The sequence below is a fragment of the Mobula hypostoma genome, chromosome 14 (genome assembly GCF_963921235.1).
Source record: "Mobula hypostoma chromosome 14, sMobHyp1.1, whole genome shotgun sequence".
NCBI lineage: Eukaryota > Metazoa > Chordata > Chondrichthyes > Myliobatiformes > Myliobatidae > Mobula > Mobula hypostoma.
This window is the reverse complement of record NC_086110.1, coordinates 22334235-22360315: the sequence shown is the minus strand read 5'-3', so window position 1 is coordinate 22360315 and position 26081 is coordinate 22334235. Positions and strand designations below refer to the sequence as shown.

At 41.1% G+C, this 26081-nt stretch overlaps 1 protein-coding gene across 2 annotated transcripts in view; it reads left to right on the top strand.

Annotated features, from left to right (window-relative positions):
• carmil2 (capping protein regulator and myosin 1 linker 2) overlaps positions 1-26081 on the top strand; it is a 172089-nt gene that overhangs the window by 42726 nt on the left and 103282 nt on the right. For both annotated transcript variants that reach the window (XM_063067430.1, XM_063067431.1), the window contains exons 4-6: positions 833-892; positions 20043-20164; positions 22834-22928. In XM_063067430.1, coding sequence (XP_062923500.1) covers positions 833-892; positions 20043-20164; positions 22834-22928 — 277 coding nt within the window. The remainder of the gene's footprint in view (positions 1-832; positions 893-20042; positions 20165-22833; positions 22929-26081) is intronic.

Sequence of the window (26081 nt, the reverse complement as noted above, 5' to 3'; positions counted from 1 at the left end):
ATTTTATTCTCTTTTAAATATATAGTTCCAGTAATATCTATAAACTGTATATCATTTAATTGCATCTGGTGTATTGTCTGTTATTTGGGCGGGGTGGGGTACCTCACACAGCATCCACACAAACGGATTACCTAGTTTGGCGGGGCCGAGGCTGTTTCCCTAGACGACAGCGAGCCGAGCGACCCTGAGGGTGGCCGGGGGGACTACATTGATAATAACAGAAACAGTTTTATGTTTGAAAGTCAGACAGAGTAACACTTTCATTTTACCTATACCATCCTATTGGCCAGAAATCTTCCTGCAGGAATGCAAATGTATTTAACTGTATTTAACTCCTTTGGGGTTGCTAGAAAATCATGGTCGGCTCATAAATGAAGTACAGAGTAAGGTGAAATTTATTCATTAAAATGGTAAACACTTAGAACGATGATGGGGGACCTTTACTTACCCCATTGCCCATTCAAAGATAATCTATGGCTCAAATTGAGCCCATGCTTTTCTTGCAATAAAAATAAAATTCTGAGATATGTAGCTGGGTGTGTGTATTAAATACAAATGCAACATTGCAAGGCAAGTTTTCTTACAATCCTATGAGCTGGCTTTCAATTAGATTAGTAGCCTTTTGCACAAGTAAATGACAGTTATGGCTGAAATCATCAGAGTAAACACGTGACAAGATAAGGATGAAGTTCACCAGCTCCAGAATTAACTGCTAGATTTCCTGATTTCCATTGATGAATCATTGCCTGTAGTTTTCACGGATCAACATTCATTTCTCCGTTGCAGTCCTTCTCTCAGTTCTTACAATTCTTGTGTCTGCCTTTGCTCTCAGGTGGAAAGTTCCTTCAGCTACTTGGAAATCAATGCAATTCATGCTGCTGATCACAGTCAGGTAAGCACTGTCAGAGTCCCCTTACTAACACAGTGTTGTAAAGGAAAGCATTTCCCTACAGTCATTTGAGTACTTAATATAATGATCAAAATAAATTTATTATCAAATCATACTCAGTAAATCTGAGAACCATAATAGAATTAATGAAAGACCATGCCCAGTGGGCGGACAAACAGCAATGTGCGAAATGCAACCAACTGAGTAAGTGCAAAAGAGAAAACAATCAAAATAGTAAATAAGTGAGCAATAACTATCGAAAACATGAGATGAAAAGTCAATGAAAATGTGCACATTGGTGGTAGGACCAGCTCAGTGATGGGGTAAGTGAAGTTGAGTGAAGTTACCACCCCTAGTTCAAGAGCCTCATGGTTGAGAGGTAATAACTGTTCCTGAACCTGGTGGTGTGAACCCAAGTCTCCTGTACATTCTTCCTGATGGCAGCAGCAGTGAGAGGAGAGCATGACCTGGGTGGTGGGGAGGGAGGGGTGTCTGTTGGTGGATGTTGCTTTCCTGGGACAGCGCTCGTATAGATGTGCTCAATAGAGAGAAGAGCTTTACCCGTGACGGACTAGGTGGAATCCACCGCTTTTTGTAGGATTTTCCATTCAAGGGTGCCGGGGTTTTCATACCGGGCTGTGATGTAACCAGTCAATATACTCTCCACAACACATCTATAAAAGTTTGTCAAAAACACTAAAACGTTATCATAGGTTGTCAGTCGTAAAAAGATAAAATCTTGTGAAAACTCTCAGATGGCCTCTGTATGATCAACTTTCTATCACATTTGTAATCATATCTTCCATCTGCGTTGCGAAATGTCGAAAGCAGGTATTTGTTGGATGTTATGGTTAAACTGAACTGAAATTTGTTTTTCCTTACATATTACTAAAGGTATAGAACATATTTTATTGCTTTAATTTGAATTTATCAAAGATAATCCCTCATCAAAGTGAAATATAGAATATGCAGCAGGTTAAATACAATGATCTACTGGAACAGAGTTAACCATTTAGAAAAATATTGATGCAAGATCATGCCAGGAGTTGCAAGGTACTGTTGCAACACACACAAAATGCTGTCCTATTCTGATGAAGGGTCGCGGCCCGGAATGTCAACTGCACTCTTTTCCATAGATGCTGCCTGGCCTGCTGAGTTCTTTCAACATTTTGTGTGTGTTGCTCGGATTTCCAGCATCTGCAGATTTTCTCCTGTTTGTGAAGAAATTGTTGCATTTCCTTTTTGACACACTTCCTCATATCTTCCTTAAAAGCATTAAGCTCAAGTTTTTTGCAACACTATCTGCTTCTACATTGCATAGATATAGTTAAAACTGTTCTGAATAAAGGAAGAAATTTTGCTTGTTTGGAATAATTGCATAAGAATTTTTTGATTTGTCAAAATAAGTTTAACATGAAAATGCATGTAGGCTTCATCTGAACGTGTAGGTCTTTATGGATAAAAGTGCAACAGTCTAAAAACTCCAACAAGGAAAGACCCCATGTTTACCTTTAAATATTAATGTATTGTTTCATTCACCATTTCCAATTAACAATGGCCTTGTGAAGCACTCGACAATCTTGTTTAATGTCATACTTCATGATTATATAATATATTTAATTATACTGTGCTGTGATGTAAACCTGATTTGAAAAAAGCCAAAAATCATGACTCTACAGAACCTGGAAGAATTAATAATCGCTGTTTTTCTATAGTATATCAAAGAAGACATTCTAATGTTGACTCAGCTACTACATGCATTTTCGGGTTTCTGAAATTCAGATAGTAAATGAGAACCTACCATTGGAATTAGATCTTAAGAAGATTTCATAGAATTTAGTTTTGTGCATGATCTTATCCCATTAGCAAAATATTACGACCTCTGAATTTGTCATTTTAGATGTAGTAAATTGGATCAGCAAATTTGCTGATGATACAAAGATTGGAGGTGTAGTGGACAGTGAGGAAGGTTTTCAAAGCTTGCAGAGGGACTTGGACCAGCTGGAAAAATGGGCTGAAAAATGGCAAATGGAGTTTAATACAGATAAGTGTGAGGTATTGCACTTTGGAAGGACAAACTAAGGTAGAACATACAAGGTAAGCGGTAGGGCACTGAGGAGTGCAGTAGAACAGAGGGATCTGGGAATACAAATACAAAATTCCCTAAAAGTGGCGTCACAGGTAGATAGGGTCGTAAAGAGAGCTTTTGGTACATTGGCCTTTACAAATCAAAGTATTGAGTATAAGAGTTGGAATGTTATGGTGAGGTTGTACAAGGCATTGGAGTATTGTGTTCAGTTTTGGTCACCAAATTACAGGAAGGATATTAATAAGGTTGAAAGAGTGCAGAGAAGGTTTACAAGGATGTTGCCGGGCCTTGAGAAACTGAGTTACAGAGAAAGGTTGAATAGGTTAGGATTTTATTCCCTGGAGCATAGAAGAATGAGGGGAGATTTGATAGAGGTATATAAAATTATGATGGGTATAGATAGAGTGAATGCAAGCAGGCTTTTTCCACTGAGGCTAGGGGAGAAAAAAAAACAGAGGACATGGGTTAAGGGTGAAGGGGGAAATGTTTAAAGGGAACATTAGTGGGGGCTTCTTCACACAGAGAGTGGTGGGAGTGTGTAATGAGCTGACAGATAAAGTGGTAAATGCAGACTCACTTTTAACATTTTAGAAAAACAGACAGGTACACGGATGAGAGGTGTATGGAGGGGTATGGTCTGTGTGCAGGTCAGTGGGACTAGGCAGAAAAATGGTTCAGCACAGCCAAGAAGGGCCAAAAGGCCTGTTTCTGTGCTGTAATGTTCTATGGTTCTATGGTTCTAGAGACTGGAGAAAGCTGACTCCAGATGATGTAGCTTGCATGAGGAGACCCATAAACAAGTATTTGTAGTACTGATGGTGAAGACTTATTGATTCGAGAGTTTAAATTACATTTTTTTTGTCTTGAGAGACTAAAGATGGAGGAAATTGTGATTTTTAAATGAATTTTAATAATATATATGAAATTTTTAAATAGCTTGTGTCGAACTGAAATAATATTCATAAACAGATAGTCTTTAACATTATTGTTAGTTTATTCATAGGAGGATAGAGTAAATTGTATTTTTTCAGCAAGAGTGCAGAGTTATAAATTATAGTTTTTAAGAGTTTAGTACTAGATATGATTTTACTTTCAGAACCTTGTATGTTTATCCCTTTCTGGTTTTCACTTGAAGGTAATGATGTGTTTCTGAGTACGATAAATGATGCTGCTGGGTCTGTCTCTGCTGAACAAGGCAATAATTTATGTTGAAATCTTGGCACTGTCTGCCAGCTATTTAATCGTGGGACTTACAAGATAAAAAATATTGTATTCTCACAATTTCCATGCGTAATAGTTTGTTAATGATTTACAACACTACCTTTTGATACCTTCTTCGAATTCCAGAGACATAAGACCAATTTTGTTAGTTCTACTGTTTCTTCAGCTGAAAGTCAGCATAAACAGGGATATAGTTTCGAACTTTACTAGTCATCACACAATATATACAGCAAGTTAGGTCCAATATAAAGGCATAATAATATATTCAACTCCTTTACCATGAGTTCCTATCCCCTTACTTCCATATTCTCTCTTGGATTGGATTTCTGCAATTTGAAAACATAGTCATTTTTCTACTCTTCTTGAGGCAAGAAACTTGTTTTTTTTTCCAAAGCCAAATCCAGGGATCAATAAATGACAAAGTTACAGGCACAATAAAATCAAATTTCAAAAGTAGTAGTAAAGAGCCTTTGTCTACCCATGGGGACTCTGAGCCAGGCGAAAAAAATTACAATGTGTAAAAGGTTTGTAAGTGTTTGTTCAATGTATTATATGATTGTTGGTAATACCTTCAAACTATAACTATTTGAGCTACACTATCTTTAATTAGCTCCAAAAATGCATAAACATTCCTTTTTAGATTTTAAGCACAAGAGATTCTGCAGATGCTGGAAATCTAGAGCAACACACAGAAAATGCAAGAAGAACTCAGCAGATCAGGCAGCATCTGTGGAAATGAATAAACAGTCGATGTTTTGGCCTGAGACCCTTCATCAGGACTGGAAAGGATGGGGGGAGGTGCCAGAATAAGAAGGTGGAGGGGAGGGAAGGAGGACATGCTTGAAGGTGATAGGTGAAGCCCGGGGCGGGGGGCGGTGAAGTAAGAAGCTGGGAGGTGATAGGTGGAAAAGGTAAAAAGCTGGAGAGGAAAGGAATCTGATAGTAGAGGTAAGTGAGCCATGGAAGAAAGGGAAGGAGGAGGCGCAACAGGCGTTAGGTGATTGGCAGGTGAGGAGAAGAGGGTGAGAGGTCAGAGTTGAATCTGAGGGAAGGGGAAGGGGGTAAAATTTACCAGAAGTTGGAAAAATCGATGTTAGTGCCATCAGGTCTTAAACTACCTAGACAGACTATGAGGTGTTGCTCCTCCAACCCAAGTGTGGCCTCATCATGGGCCGACCTGTCAGAATGGGAATGGGGATAGGAATTAAAATGGTTGGCCACTGGAAATCAACCCACGTTTTGTAGTTGGAACGGAGGTGCTCGACAAAGCAGTCCCACAATCTATGTCGGGTCTCACCAGTGTGGAGAAAGCCACATTGGGAGCACCGAATACGGTAGAAGACCCCAACAGATTTGCAGATGAAGTATTGCTTCACCTGGAAGGACTGTTTGGGGACCTGAGTGGAGGTGACTAGGCAATGTCTTCTGCTGCTTACAGGGATAAGTGCCAGGAGGGAGATTAGTGGGGAGGGACGAATAGACAAGGGAATCATAAAGGGAGCATCCCTGCAGAGATTGGAAAGTGGGACGTGGGGTGGAGGTAAAGATATGTCTGGTGGTTGCACCCCACTGAAGATGGTGGAAGTTGCAGAAAATATGCTGGATGTGGAGACTCATGGGTGGTAGGTGGTAGGTGTTAAAGCTGTGAGAAGATGTGGCGAATACCGATGGCTGGGAAATGAGAAGATGCGGATGGGGACAGCATTGACGGTGGAAACTCTTCCAAATGAATGATCATCATTCTTGGGGAGGAGAGAAAGACTATAATCTTTAAACTTACAGTGTCATTGCATGCAGAATACAAACCTATTAAATAACTTTTACATTCAATGTTTGAACTTTAAAATTACAAGGGATAGAAAGAATTGTAAAAGTGGAAATCAAAGAAGTCATTCTGAGTCAAATGACATGTACGTTCTAACAAAACCAATAAGATGGCAACATATGCATGTATCAATCTGAAACATGGCAGGAAATAATTTGATCTGGTAAAAAGATGTTATCACTCTTATATAATGGAAAACACATCACACTGCTTTGAATAACCACTGATTTTACTTAAGGTCCCATCCCTCGTGTTTCGATGCGCTGTCCTTAGCTTAACTGTACAAGCACAATTTGTTCCCCAGAAGCACTGATCCAAACTAATTTATTTTGTTTTTCAAAAATGTGACATAGCCTCATGTCTGATGATGAGAGAATTGTGAATTAGAGGGTTGTTCTTTTAAAGAAAACAGAACTTCCTTTGTTTGCTGGAAGTTCATTTCCTGGTATGCTATATGTGATCTTCCTTTATAAATGAGCTGTTATCAAAATAAACTCGTCTGTCTCTAAGGCACATTATGGAACTAATGAACCTTTCTTTGCTTGCTCTAAAAGTGGCGTTTGCTTACTAAAAGTAATTTTAAAGGTTTGCTTCACCAGTTTACTCTTATGTTCTGAAGTTGGTTGACTCATTGCTTCAAAATTCAAGCTTCAAGGTAAACTTATTATCAAAGTACATATATGTCACCATATACAACCCTGAGATTTGTTTTCTTGTGGGCATACATATAAATCCAAGAGACACAATAGAATCAAGGAAAGACCACACCAACAGGACAGATAAACAGCCAATGTGCAAAAGATAACAAACTATGAAAATACAAAACAAAATGAACTTACTGGACCATGAGATGAAGAGGGAGTCCATAGGCTCTGGGAACAGTTCAGTGATGGGGTGAATGATGTTGAGTAAAGTTATCCCCGCTGGTTCAAGAGCCTGATGGTTGAGGGGTAATAGCTGTTCCTGAACCTGGTGGTGTGGATCCTGAGGACCCTGTACCACCTTCCTGATGGCAGCAGCAAGGAGAGAGCATGACCTGGGTGGTGGGGATTCTTCACGATGGATACTGCTTTCCTGCAACAGCACACTGTCTAGATGTGTTCAATGGTGGGGAGGACTTTACTCATGATGTATCCACTACTTTTTGTAGCTTTTCCATTCAAAGGCATTGGTGCTTGTATGCCAGGCCGTGACACAACCGGTCAATACCAGTTAGTCAAAATTTTAGATCTCATGCCGAATCTTCACAAACATCTAAGAAAGCAGAGGTGCTGTTGTGTTTTCTTCATAATTACACTTACGTGCTGGGGCCAGGACAGATCCTCTGAAATGATAACACTGAGGAATTTAAAGTTGGTGGCCCACTCCATCTCTGATCCCCTGATGAGAACAGGCTCATGCAATGTTCCCTCTAACTTTTAGTAGTCAGCGTGCACAAAAATCTTAGGTTGTGCAATTTTCTTTCCTGTGACAAAAGTATGTGCGCACTGAATGAACACATGACACAGTTTATGTAGGTTTACAAAATATTTGACATAAAACTGCACAGAATATCAACAAAATAAGATACATATTTAAGTCACTCAGTTATTTTTTTCTCTCTCCTGTTTTTGGCATTTACCCATTCTTTGTAAACTCTATCTAGACTAGTATAATTATTAATTAGTACATTATTTTAGGTAACTAACCTTTGTGTGCACATTAATTTCTTTTGCACGCTGGCTGAAAAACGTGTGTGCGTGCACACACGCACAGCTTAGAGGGAACATAAGCTCCCTCTAATTTCCTCCACCTGAAGTCAATAATCAGCTCTTTGACGTTGCTGACGTTGAGTGAGAGGTTGTTGTGGCACCAGTCAGCCAGATTTTCAATCTCCCTCCTATATGGAACCAACTTTATTTTGGCCAATGATAGTGGTGTTGTCAGCCAACTTAAATATTGCATTGGAGCTGTGGTTAGCCTCACAGTCATAAATATAAGGGAAGCAGAACAGTGGGCTAAGCACACAGCCTTGTGGTGCACCCCTGCTAAAGGAAATTGGGGAGGAGAGCTTGTTGCCAATCCAAACCGAATGGGTTCTGCAAGTGAGGAAATTGGAGCTTAGGAGGTCTTGGAGCTTATCGATTAGTTTTGAGGGGATGATAATATTGAATGCTGAGCTGTAGTTGATAAAGAGCATTCTAATGTATGCATTTTTGCTTGGAAATGCATTTAATAATTCAGCCACTGTTCATTTCATTTTGTTAGATTTAACACCAAACACCTTCATGTAATACCACAACCAAGTACCCTACTCTTTTTTTGTCATTCATACCATTTATAGCGGTGGTCAGTTTTGAAGAATTCTGACCCTTTTCTGACCTAAAAGCATCAAGACCAATTAAAGCATTTTCATCCTCATGTAAATGAGATTGCTGAACTTTGTGCAGATTGACAACGAAGTCTGGAAGTACCTGTTTACTGCCAAGGTTCTCTGAGGCATTAGGGGCAACAACGTAATTTGAAACATTTTTACTGCAATAAGAAATGTAAATATAGTCATAGCAACCACTGCTCCAAATAGATTTTTTAAAAATTAGCTTGCAGTTGCAAATTAAATATAATAATGTTTTGAAGATGTATTCCCATCTACTTTTCTCAATGGGTCTGAAATTATAGTATACTGGATAGATTGATCAGTGATTAGCTGTTTAATGCAGCTGCAAAAAGTCACTAGCTAGAAATTTTTTTGTGTTGCTTATGCCTTTTCAAATTCTATGTAGAGAGCCTCCAATTTTAGTGAGTACATTGGACAAACCCAGGAAAACAGTGATGCAAATCAGTCAAAACATTTAATAACACTTCCTTGTCCATGACATGCTTACATGCACTGACGCAAATCACCCTGTTATGTTCCTTTAGAACCTTCCCACAGAAATTCTATCACATTTTGAATTAAGAAACATTGTGGGCCACTCACAGGATACATGATTTTATCAATGTTTTGGTGCATTGTGCCTGTGTTAGTTAAAGGGGCAGTCACCAAATGTAATATCATTGGAGAGTCAGATGCAGAAGATCTCAGATGCTTTTAGAGCCTCAGGTGCAATACTATCCGGTTTCTAAACTGTTGGTGAGTACCAAGTTACATTTTTCAGTTAATGCTTCTTTACCACGGGTGCTTCATTGATGTAACTGTTTTGTGTGCAACATCTCCATAGGAAAAGGAATGGGCTCAGAGATAAAGTAGCCATTAGATGGCTCAAAGGATGAAGCAAGAGGGAGATGCTTGCCCAAAGATCCTAACCCCCAAGTGTGGTCAATGATGTATCTGTGATGAAGACTGCATGACCGTCTCACCCTCAAACAATGCACAGTGCAATGAATATTTAAGTCACAATGCAGTTACTAGACTGGTTCATGAAAAAGTTAATCAGAATGAACACGCCTCCGGCACAAACAGAGTCATGGAGAGCGACATCAGAGTCTATAAGATGTGATCCCTGTATTTGAAGCAATTGACGTTTGCAGTTCTGCACGTTGTCAACCGTGTGGACAAAAACCTTACTTTTATAAAAGCACACCTCTTACCTGATGATCTGCAACATCAGGAGGAGGAGGCGTGTGACAGCAACGGGGGGGGGGCTATTTTTTGATGTGTTGAGGACTACGATAACTTTCCTTGAGTTGCAGTAGCTCGGCCAACTGTAAGGGCACTGTCAGAGTTCCAGTAATGAATATTGTCATCCTGACAGAAGATAGCAGACTTGTGTGCCAGAATCCTCTGGCACTGGGTCTAGATCATTTGGTGACGCTGTAATCTGCTAGAATTCACCATTTCAAAAGCCACACCAATGGACGAATCCAGTGCTATGATGCCAGGAAGCAGTGCTATGAAAACACACTGATGTTTCCCTGTCATACAGTCCATGAATGTACAGCTCAGGAACCTTAGCTGCTGTACTTGTTCCAGCTAGAATAGAAATAACAATGAAACACACTGCTCGATCCAGAGTTGAAAGTAAATTGAAATGAACCAGTTCAGTGCACCCATATGAAAAGGACTGTTGTGTATTTAATATTTCAGTAGTATTTGAGTAATATTGTAAATGTATTGCTTGAGTATTCTTGTTCATTTAAATAACTCATTATGTAAAGATAAGTGAATTGCGTAAGTCATGATGCTATCACGTCATACTTGCGGGCCTCGCTTAAAGTAAAAATGAAGTTACACTCCAACCACCAGTCCAGTGCCTTTCCTTTAATTAGTTTAATGTTTTGGAATTACAAAGCGTAACAGCTGAGAATGAGGAAGTTTTAAACAAACTCAAGACCTTTTGATGTGCGGAGAGAAACAGTCAAGTTAATAAAAAGTGCAGCACATTTTTTTTTCAAAGTTCAAAGTAAAATCTATTTTCAGTACATACAGTGCAACCCTGCGATTCTTCTTCTGTGGGTATACTGAGCAAATCTATAAAACAGTAATTGTAAACTGTAAAGATCAGGAACTGTAAACAAACTGTGCAAATACAGATATAAATAAATAGCAATAAATAACGAGCATGAAATAGCAATAGAACAAGGTCCTTAAATGAGTGTGGTTGTCCCCTTTTGTTGAGGGGTTGAGGGATAGTAAGTGTTCTTGAACCTGGTGGTGCGAGTCCTGAGACACCTGTACCTTCTACCTGATGGCAGCAGTGAGAAAAGAGCATGGCCTGGGTGGTGAGGATCTTTGATGATGGATGCTGCTCTTTTATGACGACATTTCATTTAGATGTTCTCAATGGTTGGAAGGTTTTACCCATTTTCACTGGGCCGAATCTACTACCTTTTGCAGTATTTTCCGCTCAAAGGCATTGGTGTTCCCATACCAGGCTGTAATGCAGCCTGTAAGCACCTTTCCCACCACACATCTATAGAAGTTTGCTAATTTATGATGACCTCCATATACTCCTGAGGAAGTAGAGGTGCTGTTGTGCTTTCTTTGCAATTATATTTATATGATGGGTCCGGGTCAGGTCCTCTGAGACAGTGACACCCAGGAATTTAAAGTTATTGACCCTCTCCACCCCTGATTCTCTGATGACTACTGACTCACAGACCTTTGGTTCCCCTCTCCTGAAGTCTACAACCAGTTCTTTGGTCTAATTGACTTTGAGTGAGAGGTTGTTGTTATTACGCCACTCAGCCAAGTTTACAATCTCCTGTCAGTATGCAAATCCATCGCCCCCTTTGACTTGGCCCACAACAGTGGGGTCATCAGCAAACTTGTATATGGTGTTGGAACTGTACTTAGCCACAAAGTCATAGGTGTAAAATGAGTAGAACAAGGGGCTAAGTACACATCGCTGCAGTGCTCCTGTGTTGATGGAGATTGTGGAGGAGATGCTTTTGCCTGTCCAAATTGACTGGGGTCTACAAGTGAGGAAATCCAGGATCCAATTACACAAGGGGTTACTGAGGTCCAGATCTTGGAGTTTGGTGATTAGTTTAGAAGGGATGATGGTGTGAAATGCTGAGCTGTAATTGATAAAGAGCATCCTGATGTATGTACCTTTGCTGTCCAGATGTTCCAGGGTTGTGTGAAGAGCCAACGAGATAGCATCTGCTGTAGACCTGTTGCTTTGGTAGGGGAACTGTAGTGGATTCAAGTTGCTACTCAGACAGGAGCTGATGTGCTTCACCACCAGCCTCTCAAAACACTTCATCACTGTGGATATAGGTGCCCCTGGGTGATAGACATTCAGACTTACCACGCTCTTCTTGGGTACCGGTATGATTGAAGCCTGTTTGAAGCAGGTGGATACACACATTGCCGGAGTGAGAGGTTGAAGATATCTGTGAATACACCAGACAGCTGGTTGGCACATGTCTTCAGTACTCGGCCAGGTAAACCGTCCAAACTGGATGCTTTCTTTGGATTCCCTTTATTGAAGGCAGCCTGCACATCATCTTCAGATACTGTGACCAAAGGATCACTGGGAGACATGGAGGTGTGCAACAGTTCCTCCATATTCTGCTGGTCAAAGTGAGCGTAGAAGGCATTGAGCTCATCTGGAAGTGAAACACTACTACCCCCTATGTCACAAGATTTAACTTTGTAGGAGGTTATGGCACTCAAACCCTGCCACAGCTGTTGAGCATCCCTTATTGATTCCAGTCTAGTCCGGAATCTCCACTTAGCCCATGAGCTGGTTTTCCAGAGATCATACCTGCACCTCTCGTGGCATTCTTGATCTCCAGACTTGAATGCCTCTGATCTGGCCCTCAGCAGGTTCCAGATTTCATTGTTCATTCAGGGCTTCTGATTGGGGAAATCCTGAATGATTTTATGGGGACACACTCATCCACAGCTGTTTTAATAAAGTCTGTAACAACCAGACATCCCACCTCTCCTCGAAGTTCCGGGAGTCTCCTGCATATTGATAGTGGTTCCCTGACGCCCAGAAATTATATACAATATCCCAGAAATCGATTATTTTTGAGAGGGAGAGCGAGAGCGAGCATCCTGATTGGTCTCTCTTTGTGCTAAATAGACCTATCAGTTTTCTCTGTGGGCGGGCTTTACAGTTGACCTCAAAGATAATGACAGTGTTGCTCACTGCGCTGTTTGCAACAGTGACTTTTCTATTGCCCATGGTGGGTTAAAATGTAAAAGACATGTTGAGGTGAGTTTAACAGGTGTCATTCGTTCATTAGCATAGCTAATATTATTTAAACTAGCTGGCTAGTTACTAAGGAGTTACTCTATTGCTGTCCTACGTGATGAGGCCAAACTCCCTTGCTTAAAGTTGTAGACTGCTTAAAGTTGTAATAGAATAAACATGATAATATAATATAAATACATATTTTAATGTCACATTTTCTGTATATACCCAACTTGGTTTACAGATTAGACAAAATCATTAAACAAAGTATTACGTACACCTTTGGAGTTTGACGGGGGGGGGCAGCGGGGGGGGGGGATATGGGGTTGCGGAGGGCGGGGGTGCTACCTCCCTGAAATGAGTTTTTGCAGGGTGGGATGTCTGGTTACAACCCCAGTTTAATCATTCAGGTCCTCAGAAGTGTTCTTGAATACAGCCAGTCCACTGACTCAAGGCAATTTTATATGAGGCTCCTCTGCCTCTAGTGACTCCACTTAGCTATCTTGATCTCTGGAGCTTTGCTCTTTAAGCTCTGTCTATATGCAGATAGCAGGAGTACGGCCAAATGATCCGACTTGCCAAAATGCAGTCTCGGGAAGGAACGTGGTGTAGCAGTGATCGAGTGTGTTGGGACCTCTTGTGCAACAAGTTATGTGCTGGTGATAACTGGGCAGAGTTTTCTTCAAATAGGCCTGGTTAATTCGCTGACTATAATTTGAAATGCTTTGGGATGGGCGGTTTCATGTTTACAGACTGTATCATGCAGTTTTAAGAGTGCTTGCTTCTAGTCGGCTGCTGGTGGTATGTAAACTGTGGTCAGGATCACGGATAAGAACTCCTGAGGCAAGTAGAATGGTCTACATTTGATCGTTATTTGTTCTAGGTCAGGAACAAGAAGTTGACATAACCCCAATTTCCATGCACCAACAAAATTGTCAAAAATGCATACGCCATCACCTTTTTCCTGACCAGAACTCGATGTTCTATCCATTCTGAAAATCGTAAGACCTTATGGTTGGATAGCTGCGTCTGGCGTGTTCGCAGTTAACCAAGTCTCAATACAGAGAAACTATTGCAGTCTGCCTCATCTACCTCTGGTACAGCAGCTTTGCCCTGAGATCACCAATCTGATTTTCAAGTGACTGTACATTCAGCAACCAGGTGCTCAGTAGAGAAGGCCTCATTCTCCTGTTCTTCGGCCTGGTTTGAATTCTGCTTCTCCTACCGTGTTTTTGGCCATGGTCATGGTGTTAACCATTAAAGGCACCTTGCTAAACTGCTCCATATTTAACCATTGAATGTAAGATCTGAAGATCATTGATGTAATTTTGTAGTCTGCTATTAAGAGGAAATTTACATGTCGCAGATTGCAGCAAAAGTAGCTCAAATGGAGTATACTTAAGAGGAAAACAGGTACAATTTCCTGCTTCCACAGAGAATCACTGACGTATGCTGACACCTTTCTTGAGAGCAACACAGTTTCTTTGCAAAAGGAAAGATGATCGAGTTTGCACAAGAGATAACTAGGTATTGTATACTGAGCAAATTGAGCAGCATTTTATAGCAAATGGAATAGCCAATGAGAAACAATTACCAGTTTTGCTGAGTGAATTGGGTGGAAAAGCATTCAGTTTGCTTAGAAGTTTAACTGCTCCAACCGAACCAGCCAAAATACCTTTGCTGATATTGTGAAAGTAATGCAGGAATATTTAGAACCAAAGCCATTATTGATTGCAGAATGCTTCAAGTTTCAGAAGAGAAATCAAAAGGAAGGGGAGAACATTTCAGCATACATGGCTGAATTGAAGAAGTTGTCTGGTCATTGTCAGTTCAGTGATGGGCTTAATGATGCACTGAAAGATTGTTTAGCTGGTGGAATCTATCAAGAAAGCATTGAAAAATAGCTTATAACTGAAGTACAACTTGCATTTAAAAGAGCAGTTGAAATAGCTGTATCAATGGAAACAGCAGACAGAGGCACAATCGAGTTGCAGTCAGGAATGGGGGTGAGTATGAACAAAATTGTAATGGTTCAACAGAGACCAGCCTGGCCAAACAAATTGTATTACTATTGTATCAGGGGCTCACAAACACCAGACCAATGCAGATTTAAAGGTGAAAATGGCAGAAAATGCACCAATGTAGGACACATATAAAGAGCATGTCGGACAGACAAAAATAAATGGATTACACAGAGAAGGGAAAAAGATAAAAAGTCAAGTTGCAGTTGAAAAAGAGCACTAATCTGCATGCTGTTGATAAAAAATCTGATTATGATTACAATGAAACAGGACTGGGTACCCTTGAGATTTACAATGTGAAAGCTAAGAAGAGACAAGCAATATGGCTTACACCAGAGTTGAATGGTAAATTAATTAAAATAGAATTGGATGCTGGTTCAGCTGTGTTAGTCTTTCCACAAAATGAGTTTGAACATCTTTTCAAAGATACTAAACTGAAGCCTGCAGATATCCTGCTAAGAACATACACTGGAAAAAAGATGATTCCTGTGGGAATGACATTTGCAACAATGAAATACAACAACCAACAAGCCACATTGACTTGTTTGTGGTAAAAACAGGAGGGCCAGCCTTGCGGGTGCATCATTGGCTGAAACAATTGCAACTTGATTGGTGATCTATCCACAATTTACAGCCTCTGCAATAGAGTCAACTGAAAGCAAGTTAAGAAAGGTACTGGATGATGTCACAGCAGTGTTCAAGATTGGTATTGGAAAACTCAAACAGATCAAGAGTAAAATGGTGTTAAATGGAAATGCATCACCCACGTTTTACAGTCCATCCGGTTCCTTACACTATCCGTGATAAAGTAGCGAGAGAGCTGGATCACATGGAGCCTAACAGAATTATTTCTAAGGTTGAGTGGAGCATATGGGCAATACCTGTGGTATCAGTAGCCAGGAAGAATGGGTGTGCCAGGATCAGTGGTGATTTTAAGATCAACATCAACCCAGTACAGAAACTATATCAATACCCTCTGTCCAGGATAGAGGATATCTTTGCAAACATTTCTGGAGGAAAACTCTTCAGCAAAGTGGACTTGAATGAGGCCTACCTACAGGTGGAGATGGAAGAAGATTCGAAGTGTTTCTCACCATGAACACACACAAAGGGCCTTATCACTATAATAGGCTTATTTTTGGAGTAATATCTGCACATGCACTCTGGGAGAAAGGTATGGACCAGGTGCTACAGGGCTGCCCAGGCACTCGGTGTTGCCTAGCTGACATTGTTACTGGTAAGGATGACAAGGAACTTCTCCAAAATCTCAAGACAGTGTTAAGCAGTTTAGAAGATTACAGGCTCAGAGCACAATGCAACAAGCGTGATTTTTTAAAAAAAAAACAAGTATCGCTAATCTGTGGTCACATCATTGACACCTAAGGATTACACAAGTGTGCTGAGAAAACTCAAGCAGTGGTGGACGTGTTACAGTTGCAGTTCTTTTTAGGATTTGTCAGTTACTATAACAGTTCCTGCCAAACCTGGCTACTGTGCTCCACCTCTTGAAATCATTATTACAGATCGGGAGGAAATGACAATGGACAAAACAGCATGAGGTAGCTTTCCAAAAGGCCAAGTAACATCAGGCACTGTACTCACATTGTACGATCTACATCGTCCAATGAAGCTTCCTTGTGATGCCTCACCTTATTGGATGGGTGCTGTCATGTCACACGTTATGAGTGACGGAAATGAATTCCCCATAGCCTTTGCATCAGATTCCCTTACCGCTGCAGAGAAAAATCACGCACAGTTTGACAGAGGAGTCTTGAGTCTGGTTTGGGGTGTAAAATGTTTCAAGCAGCACTTGTATGGGAGAGAGTCTACCCTCATTATTGATCATCAAAACACTAGTGTCCATTTTCAATCCACTGAAGGGTGCTCCACTAACAGCAGCAGCACAAATTTAGATTATGAGGACACTCAGTCCTCGTTTATTGTCATTTAGAAATGCATGCATTAAGAAATGATACAATGTTCCTCCAGTGTGATATCACAGAAACACAGGACAAACCAAAGGCTAACACTGACAGAACCACATAATTATAACATATAGTTACAGCCGTGCAAAGCAATACCATAATTTGATAAAGAGCAGACCATGGGCACGGTAAAAAAAAAGTCTCAAAGTCCCGATCGACTCCTGAGTCCCCGATAGCAGGTGGCAAAAGGGAGAAACTCTCTGCCATAAATTTTCAGGCACCGACAACTGCTGATGCATTGGAAGCAACCGACCACAGCTGACACTGAGTCCATCCATCCGAAAACTTTGAGCCTCCAACCAGCCCCTCCGATACAGCGTCCTGAGCGCCATCCTCTGCCGAGCGCCTTCGACCTCACCCCGGCTGCTGAAACAAGCAAAGCCGAGGATTCAGGGCCTTCTCCTCCGGAGATTCCGATTATCACACAGTAGCAGCGGCAGTGAAGATGGCATTTCAGAAGTTTCTCCAGATGTTCCTCCATACTCTCACGTCTGTCTCCATCAAATCAGAATTGTGCACGGTACCCTTCTTAACACATAACAAATATCATTCACCGGAGTGGCCGCACGCGCTGCGTTGGGCCAAATACTGAAGTGGGCTTTGTTTCTCAGAGGACACAAATTCAAGGTTGAGTACAAGAGGATATTTAATCATGGAAATGCTGATGGATTGTCCTGTTTACCTTTGGAAAAGGAAGTGTCTGAAAAATTGACGAAAGAGTACTCTCCTCTTGACGTGTTCTACCTAATACAAATTGAAAGTTTCCTATTTCTTCAGAGATGATCCAAAAAGAAACCAGAAAAGACCCCACACAGTCTCAGTTCTACACAGCTACCCAAAATGGCTGGCATGTGCACCAGAAATCCCAGTTCCCCCATTTTTACCAGCGTTAGGAATAGACTTGCCCTTGATGGAAGTTTTCTTATTTGGGGATTGAGAGTTGCTGTACCATCCAAGCTGAGAGCCAACGTGCTGGAGGAGCTACCCGCCAGTCATCTAGGTGTGCTCAAAATGGAAGTGTTAGCAGATCACACATCTTGCCATGCACCATTCAGGATGCCAAAATATCCAGAAGCTGCCAAGAGCAGCATATCTCCATACCTGGGAGTGGCCTGCATTTCCCTGGCAGAGGATTCATGTGGATTTTGCCAGACCATTCATGGGCACAAATTTTTTGGTCGTAGTGGTTGCAGCTACAAAGTGGCCAGAAGTGTTCCCAATGGCCTCCACTACAGCCGTGCACACTGTTGACGTATTGAGAAACCTGTTTGCAATAACTGGTGATCCAGAATGCTTAGTCAGTGACAATGGACCACAGTTTTTATGGAACAATTTTGGTCGTTCCTGAAAATGGATGGAATAAAACAGATTACATCTGCACTGGACCACCCAGCTACCAACAGCTTGGCGGAAAGGTTTGTCCAGAGTCTAAAGGATGCACTGTGAGCAATGTCAGCAGAACACACCACACCAACTCAAATTGGAAGGCCACCAATTTCTTCCTCGCATATCTCGACCCACAATCAGGAACTCACCAGTTATGCTGTTCCTGGGTCATCCCTTGTGTTCACGCTTGGATCTCCTCAAACCCAATCTCACAAGGTGTATGCAGGAAAAATTAATGGCTCCTCAAGCAAGGAGGTTTGATGTTCTGCCACCGGACAAACAGTCCTGGAGAGGGACTACAGAGGTGATCAAAAGTGGATACTTGGAAAGATTCAGGACAGAACTGGGCTACTCTCCTACACAGTGGAGCTTCTGATGTCATCTGGAGACGACACATCAATCAGTCGAGGAGAGCAGAGTCAATAGTTAAGAAGAAAGGTGGCTACCACTGTCATAACCACTTCCTGCAGTCCCAGACTCAACTCCTACAACCACCACAGAGGAGATCCAGAACGTGACAGTTTCACAGCCACAAGTCTCACCTGCCAAGCAGAGTGACCACCCCAGCCCCCAGTCAGGAAAGCCATTAACCCACAAGAGTAAGAAATTATTGACAGCGATTAAATCTTAAGCCTGAATGGGACCATTTAAAATTTACTATACTGTGGATGTCTGTGAAGTAGTTGTATTATATAGTATATGCATTCTCTATTGAGTTGGAGTTTATAGCTAAGCAGGGAGGAGTGTTGTGTGTTTAATATTTCAGTAGTATTTGAGTAATACTGGGTAAATATATTGCTTAATTAAGCATTCTTGTTCATTTAAATAATTATGGGTTGTATGTAAAAATACTGTGAGTGACTTGCACGCGTTGTGATGATGTCACATTATACGTGCACACCTCGCTTAAAGTAAAATCAAAGGTAGACCTGCTTCCCCAGTCCATTGTCTTGCTCTTAATTAGTTTGAAGATTTTAAGTTACAAAACACGAGGGCCAAAGCAATTTGTTCTAATAGGATAAAATGACTAAAAATAGATTAAATTTAGTCTGTATGAGTGTACCAATAAAAATAATTGTTATTTCCATCCCAAGCACAAAGCAGAAGGTCAGAGAAAGATTTCTTCAGGTTCTTTGCCATCTCCCTCAAAGATCCCCGCAGCAAAGTTCCAAGTAAATTTATTATAATAATACATATTTGATACCATGCAATACCTTAAGAGTCATGTTCTTGCAGGCATTTATAGGGGAAAAAAGGAATACAATGGAATTTCATGAAACACTATTGATAAAAATGAAGACTGACAAGCAACCAATGTGTAAAAAAAGACTAACTGTGCAAATGAAAAAAAATTGAAAACAGGAGCTGTAAAGAGTCCTTGAAAGTGTGTCTGTAGGGTGCAGAAGCAGTTCAGAGTAGTGGTGGTTGAAGTTGTTCGTGCCAGTTCAGAAGCCTGTATAGCTGTTCCTGAATCTGTCTCTACTCTGTTCGATGGTGTTAGAATATTTGATTATTAAACAATATTAAAGCATTTCATTAAAAATTCCCTTTCAGTCCATATCCACAAATTATTCTGTATTTATTCTTTTAAAGTAAAAAATAAGTGTGCAGAATCTCTTCACTATGTGAATAAAACCTTGTACAATGAATGTAATGACAAAAATGAGACGGGGTCTCCTGTGCAGCACTGTATAAACACTTATTTTAAAAGATGAAAAATTTCTAGTCCACTGCCATCAAGAAAAAGGGGAAACTATGGATAATTATTTAGACAAAGTTACTTGATGACACATTGCTGATAATTTGCCATCTGAACACTGATGTATCCTGAGGCTAATCGGTACATAAATCCAAACGGTGTGATTCCTGATTTCTCATCTATTCCAGCAGTGTCCTGTGTTTTGTGCTTTGAAATCCCAGATTGAAGTTTCTTCAAAGGGTACTGGTAATCTGATTAGAAATTAAAGTGAAATTAAGTGAACTTCCTTTTGTTTTTGCAGGTTGTCATAGAAACGGAGAGAAGTTCATACACTCTAAAACTTATGTCATTTGAAGATCTCGAACAAGTAGTTACCCATGTCACTGCATCACTCAAAAAGATTTTTCCGGACTCATCACCCAGGTGGGCAGGCAGCCTATCGATACCTTTATTTTTGTGTGTGTTCATGGCCTTAACTACTTGAACATACATTGGTGGTTATGACCAGATGGTGTTGAAGGCCCCAGGCTGAAGCAACAGGATGAAAGTTAATGAAAGCAGGGTATTGCTGGAGGAAAGCCAGTCAGTCAATTTAGGAGGTAACGGGACCATTTATAAGATGAGCTATCATCCCATTCTCTGGTTGTAGAGTGGGTGGTAATGTTAACCTGCTTGTGTGGGCCAAAGGTATTAGTTGTGTCTGCAACTGGTTTTATGAGGTGCCTGGTACTCTTGATTCCACCTCATGTTAAGCCAATATCTCAGTCATTTTCAAACTGGACCTCCAACTTTTCAGTTTGCCAACACACTTGACCTCCTTCCTGCCCACCACCATCTTCTTATTCTGACTTCTTCCTCCTTCCTTTTCAGTCCTGATGAAGGGTCTTGGCCTGAAGCATGGACTACTTATTCCTCTCCATCAATGCTCCCTGACCTGCTGAGTTCATCCAGCATCTTGTGTTTGTTGCTCTGGATATCCAACTTCTGCAGAATCTCTTGTGTCCAAAGATTTATGCTTATTTTATGGATGTTGACAACCCCTCTTGAAATTCTCATGTTTGCAATTCTTTATGTGACCTCTACTTACGTTGGAAATGATTATGTTGTTAGCCAAACTGTACTCTTTAAGAAGAGTCTACAGTGGTGAAAATTAACTTGGATTGCATGGAATACTCAGATTTTGCTTTGTTTTTGATTTGACACCTTCCTCAGCGACAACCCTTCTCTGTCCTTTCAGAAATATGTGTCTGCTTTGGGCAGCTGATTGCTGTTGCTCATTGTCAGAACACCGGTTGCTGCTTTTAGTCGAACCTATTAATGTGATCGGATGCTGCCACTCAGCTTGTTGTTTACATATGTATTAAAGAGGAGGAGGAGCACCAGTTATGTCATTTGAACTGGCCATGAAGGTCGTTTTTCCTGAAGTTGTCAACAAAGAAGCAAACCTTTGTACTGTGATTATACTGACAATAAAGAATTTGAACATTGTCCAGTTTCAACAGAATCAAAAGAAACTTTGGAAAAAAAGGTGAATTAAGTAATATATGAATCTATACACTCTCGCTTTTGATGCCCGCCAGATGCTATCTCTCCTGTATATCCTGGGGCCCGACTAGACAGAAGGAGAAGCAGGCACCTAGAATTATCAGTGTTAGTAACCTGAGTTCCTTGTTTAATTACAGCCTGTGCTTGTTGTAATGGGTACCAAAGCCTGCACAAGGAGACGAATCAGTGAGTTTAGACTTATTATAACTGCAGCTAAAGGCATTTTTACTCTGTGTATCCAATTGAGTGTGATTGATATCAGTTGAATTGGTGAAAGGGTTAATGGGGGTACTAAGGTGCCAGAGTAGCGGTTAGCATGACACTATTACAGCTCGGGGCGTTTCACAGATCGGGCTTCAATCCTGGCGGCATTCTGCAAGGAGACTCTGTACGTCCTCCCTGTGGAATACATGGGTTTTCCGTGCATGCTCTGGTTTCCTCCCACAAACCCAAAGACCTTACAGGTAGGTTAATTGGTCATTGTAAATCGTCCCGTGATTAGGTGAGGGTTAATTGGGTTTGTCTGAGGTTGCTAGGGTGGCGTGGCTCGAAGGGCAGAGTGCCTACTCCATGTTGTATCGCCAGGTATATAAATAAATAAACACATAAATTAGAACATAGGACAGTATAGCACCAGAACAGCCACAATGACTGTGCCAAATTAAACTTATTCTCTTCTGCCTACACATATCATATCCCTTCATTTCCTGTGTATTCATCTTAAACACCACAACCACTGACAGCCCACTCCAGTCACTTACCACTCATTGTGTATTTTTTTTTAGAAACTTGGCATCACATCTCCCTGAATCTTTCCGCTTCCCACTTTCTGGCCCTCCTAATCCCCTGCTTGAGATTTTTTTCTCTATATTCCTCAAGAGCTCTGTCTGATTTTTAGCTTCCTAAACTTTATATATGCTTCCTTTATCTTTTTGATTTAATTCACAACCTCCCTTGTCGTCCACTGTTTGCTTCACTTGGTCCCTCCTCCGGTTGGATACTCCACATACTGTTTCAAGAAACCCTCTTAGATCCACCATCTGAGCCTCTCGTCAGTCATAAAGTCATCCACTGTGCCAGCCGCGTGGCTTTTAATAATCTATCTACCTATCTCCTTCTCTACCTCCCAATGGTTATTATGAAGCCTACAGTATAATCACGAAACACTGAGTTCTCTATCAGATTCATCCTTGCTGTCACCCTATTCTCCCAAGCAATAGATCATAACAGTTTTAGAATAATTTGTAAACTACTGCTGGTCTTGACGTCCCGATATGACACTCTGACTAAGTAAGAGTGGATCTATCTTCACGATCTCAGCAGATAACACTAATTAATTAAAGGTCTGTGGTCTGAAGGTTTAAATTGTTCTCACAGTGTGGTGGAACGTCGGAAACGCTTAAGAAAATCATGACATTGTAATCATTTTTTGTATTGATTGATGTATGACATCAGACTGAAGAATGCATTCAGATAATCAATTGCAAGGTTGATCTCTAAGGTCAATTGTGAAGATGAGCTCATTCACCTTTCATTCACTTTCGTAGGAAGTTGCTCAAGAATTCGCCTGAGTTACATGAAAGAATCAAAGGAATCACATTGGCAATGGAGGAAGAGACTGGCTGTAACCAGGGACCATGTGGTACGTAATGGTTCACCCTGCTGTGGAGCCAACAGCTCTGATATTCCTTCTCTTGGCCCAGCTGATTGAGCCTCTTAAATTAGCTCAAAAATTTACATTTTATATTATAATACCTGAAATGCTTTCAAAATCTTATGGTACCGAGCAGCAAGTTCTTCTAGCACACTAGATGAGACCTAACTGCATTAGATTTGTCTCTTGTTCATGATGGCCAGTTTCAGCCTTGTTTGCCTCGGAATGTACTGTAGCTGCCATGTTAGGATTTGCAGCATGTGCAGGTTTTCTCTTGATTATGTTAGGGTACTGTAAGTCACTGTCATAGTAAAAGTTGACCTCATCGGCAGAGGTTTTTTTTTTGCTTTTTAGGTATATTAATGTGCTTGTAGGCCTCAGCCTTTCATTTAATGGACTGGAGAGAAACGTCCGCTCTGTGCCTTCCCTCTGCTGGGTATTGTTTCTGTCATCCTTGTTGAGATCAGCAAGCGCCACATCACAGGTGAATAGGTAGAGCCTGCCTTTATCCAGCATTGTAACTTTGCCCCCAACAACTGCCATAGGGAAGATTTTTTTCAACTGCAATTGCCAGAAATATGAAGTGAAAACAGTAAATGCTAGCAATAGTCAGGCGGCATCTCAGATGACCAATACCAATTGACCTGTTGTAAGGACGATCCAGATTGACAGTTTGGAGAAATATGCATATATATATACGGATGGCATCTCCGTCCTCTGCTCAGATTCCTATGTCAATTTGCAGACTGAATGTCCACAACCACTTTGAAATGGCCTAGAGGGCTATAGATGCTTGGTGCAAAACCAAGGTCGTGCTCTTTGGCAACTCATTCAACCAATTCTTTGTTCCCCTCACTCTCATGTCCAACTACCTGAAGTTACTAGGAATCTAGTTTGTAAGAGCTTGGGGTACGCAGCTATAATTGGCTGGGGTGGATGGCCACAGTGAAGCAGAGGCTGGGAATGTAGGAGTGGTGCTGTCTGTCAAAGATAGATAAGACGGTCTTACTGTATGTGGCATATGGCAGTTGCACTACGATGGTCAAACAAGCCATCTGCCACTTTATCAGTAGATTCAAAATGAGTCATGGATCTGTAGGGATGTGGTGTACATGTTTCTAGAGGGGGAAGCATGTCCAAAGTAGTCCTCATCCTGATGTGTGGCTCTATCAAGATGTGCATTGAGCATGACTACTCAAACACAGGTACAATCTCTCCTCAGTGTTGCAAAGAATGGCCCTGGCTTTTTGTCTTGGAGCGTTCCATTTGATTAGACCATTGTGCACTATCCTTACCCACTCCCATAGGAAAGTTTCTGTGGAAAATCACCTTTGACCCCTAATCTAATCAGCTGGTTTCTTTGTGGAATATCCTGTGGACCTTCTAGAAGGAGATGGTAAATCTTGTGAGGTTGTTTGCCAAGCAGATTGTCAAAGTCAGTCTGACAGAATTGTTGTTTATATTTTTTTGAAAAGCTATTAAAATGTGTGATGAGGGCAATGTGGTTGATGTAGCATGTTCATGGTGGTGTAGATGGGGGGATAGTTGTAGATTACAGAATAATATTGATCAATTGATAATAGGGTCAATGGAATTTAATCCAGAGATGTAGAAAGTGATGCAGTTTGGAGAGCTGGTAAAGGTAGGGCATGTACTCTGAATGCTAGGACACAGTGAGTATTGAGGAATGGAGGTGGTCTTCAAAGTTCAAAGTATATTATTATCAAAGTCCATATATGCACATATATACAACCCTGCGATTCATTTTCTTGTGGACATACTCAATAAATCCAATAACCATAGTAGAATCAATGAAAGACCGCACCAACAGGGCAGACAACCAGTGTGCAAAAAACAACAAATTGCAAATACAAAAAGAGAGAATAATAAACAAACAAACAAATAAATAAATAAGCAATGTATATCAAGAACATTAAATGAAGAGTCCGTAAGCTGTAGGAATATTTCAGTGATGGGATAAGTGAAGTTGTATGAAATTATCCCCTCTAGTTCAAGAGCCAGATGGTGGAGAGGTAAAAACTGTTCCTGAACCTGGTGGTGTGAGTCCTGAAACTCCTGTACCTTCTTCCCGATGGCAGCAGCGAGAAGAGAGCATGTCCTGGGTGGTAGGGTCCTTGACAATGGATGCTGCTTTCCTGCGACAACAGTCCATGTAGATATGCTCAATGATGCAGAGGGCTTTACCCGTGATAGACTAGGCTCCAGCCATTACTTTTTGCAGGATTTTCCATTCAAGAGCATTTGGTTTTCAGACCAGGCTGTTATGCAGCCAGTCAATATGCTCTTCGCAACCCTCCTATAGAAATTAGTCGAAGTTAGAGAGGTCATGCTGTGTCTTCACAAACTCCTAAGGAAGAGGAGGTGCCACCATGCTTTCTTTGTAATTGCATTTACATGCAGGGCCCAGGATAGTTCCCCTGAAATGAGGAATTGAAAGCTGCTGGCCCTCTCCACCTCTCATCCCCGATGAGGACTGGCTGATGGACCTCTGGTTCCCTCCTCCTGAAGTCAATCATCAGCTGCTTGATCTTGCTTACCTTGAGTGAGAGGTTGTGGTTGTTGTGGCACAACTCAGCCAGACTTTCAATCTCCCTCCTATCTGCTGATTCATCACCACCTTTGTTTTGGCCAGTGAGGATGGGAGGTCTTTGGTATACAAGTTCAACAATCCCATAAAGTGGCAGCACAAGCAGGTCGGGTGGTGAAGGCTCATACTAGATATTTCACTTTATCAGGGATAGAACGTAGGAGCTTTGAGGTTATGGTTCAACTTTAAAAAACATCTGTTAGACCTCCACTGGAGTACTGTACCCATCTAATTGTCAAACTGATGAAGAGGTTTACAGGAATATTGCCTGGGATGGAGTACCACAATTATAAGGAGAGACTGGATAGGCTGGTACCTGAAAGCATAGACAGGAGGAAGCCTTTCCCATTGAAGAGGAATCCAAAATTAAGGGGGAATAAGAGGAAGAAGTGTGGGATTTAGAGGGGATCTGAAGCAGAACGTTTTCATCCAGGTGGCTGGAATATAAAATGTACTATCTGAGTGGGTGATGGAGGCACAGAAGGGTCCAACCAAGTGCTGGTGGATGGGATCAATATAGATAGAGATACTTT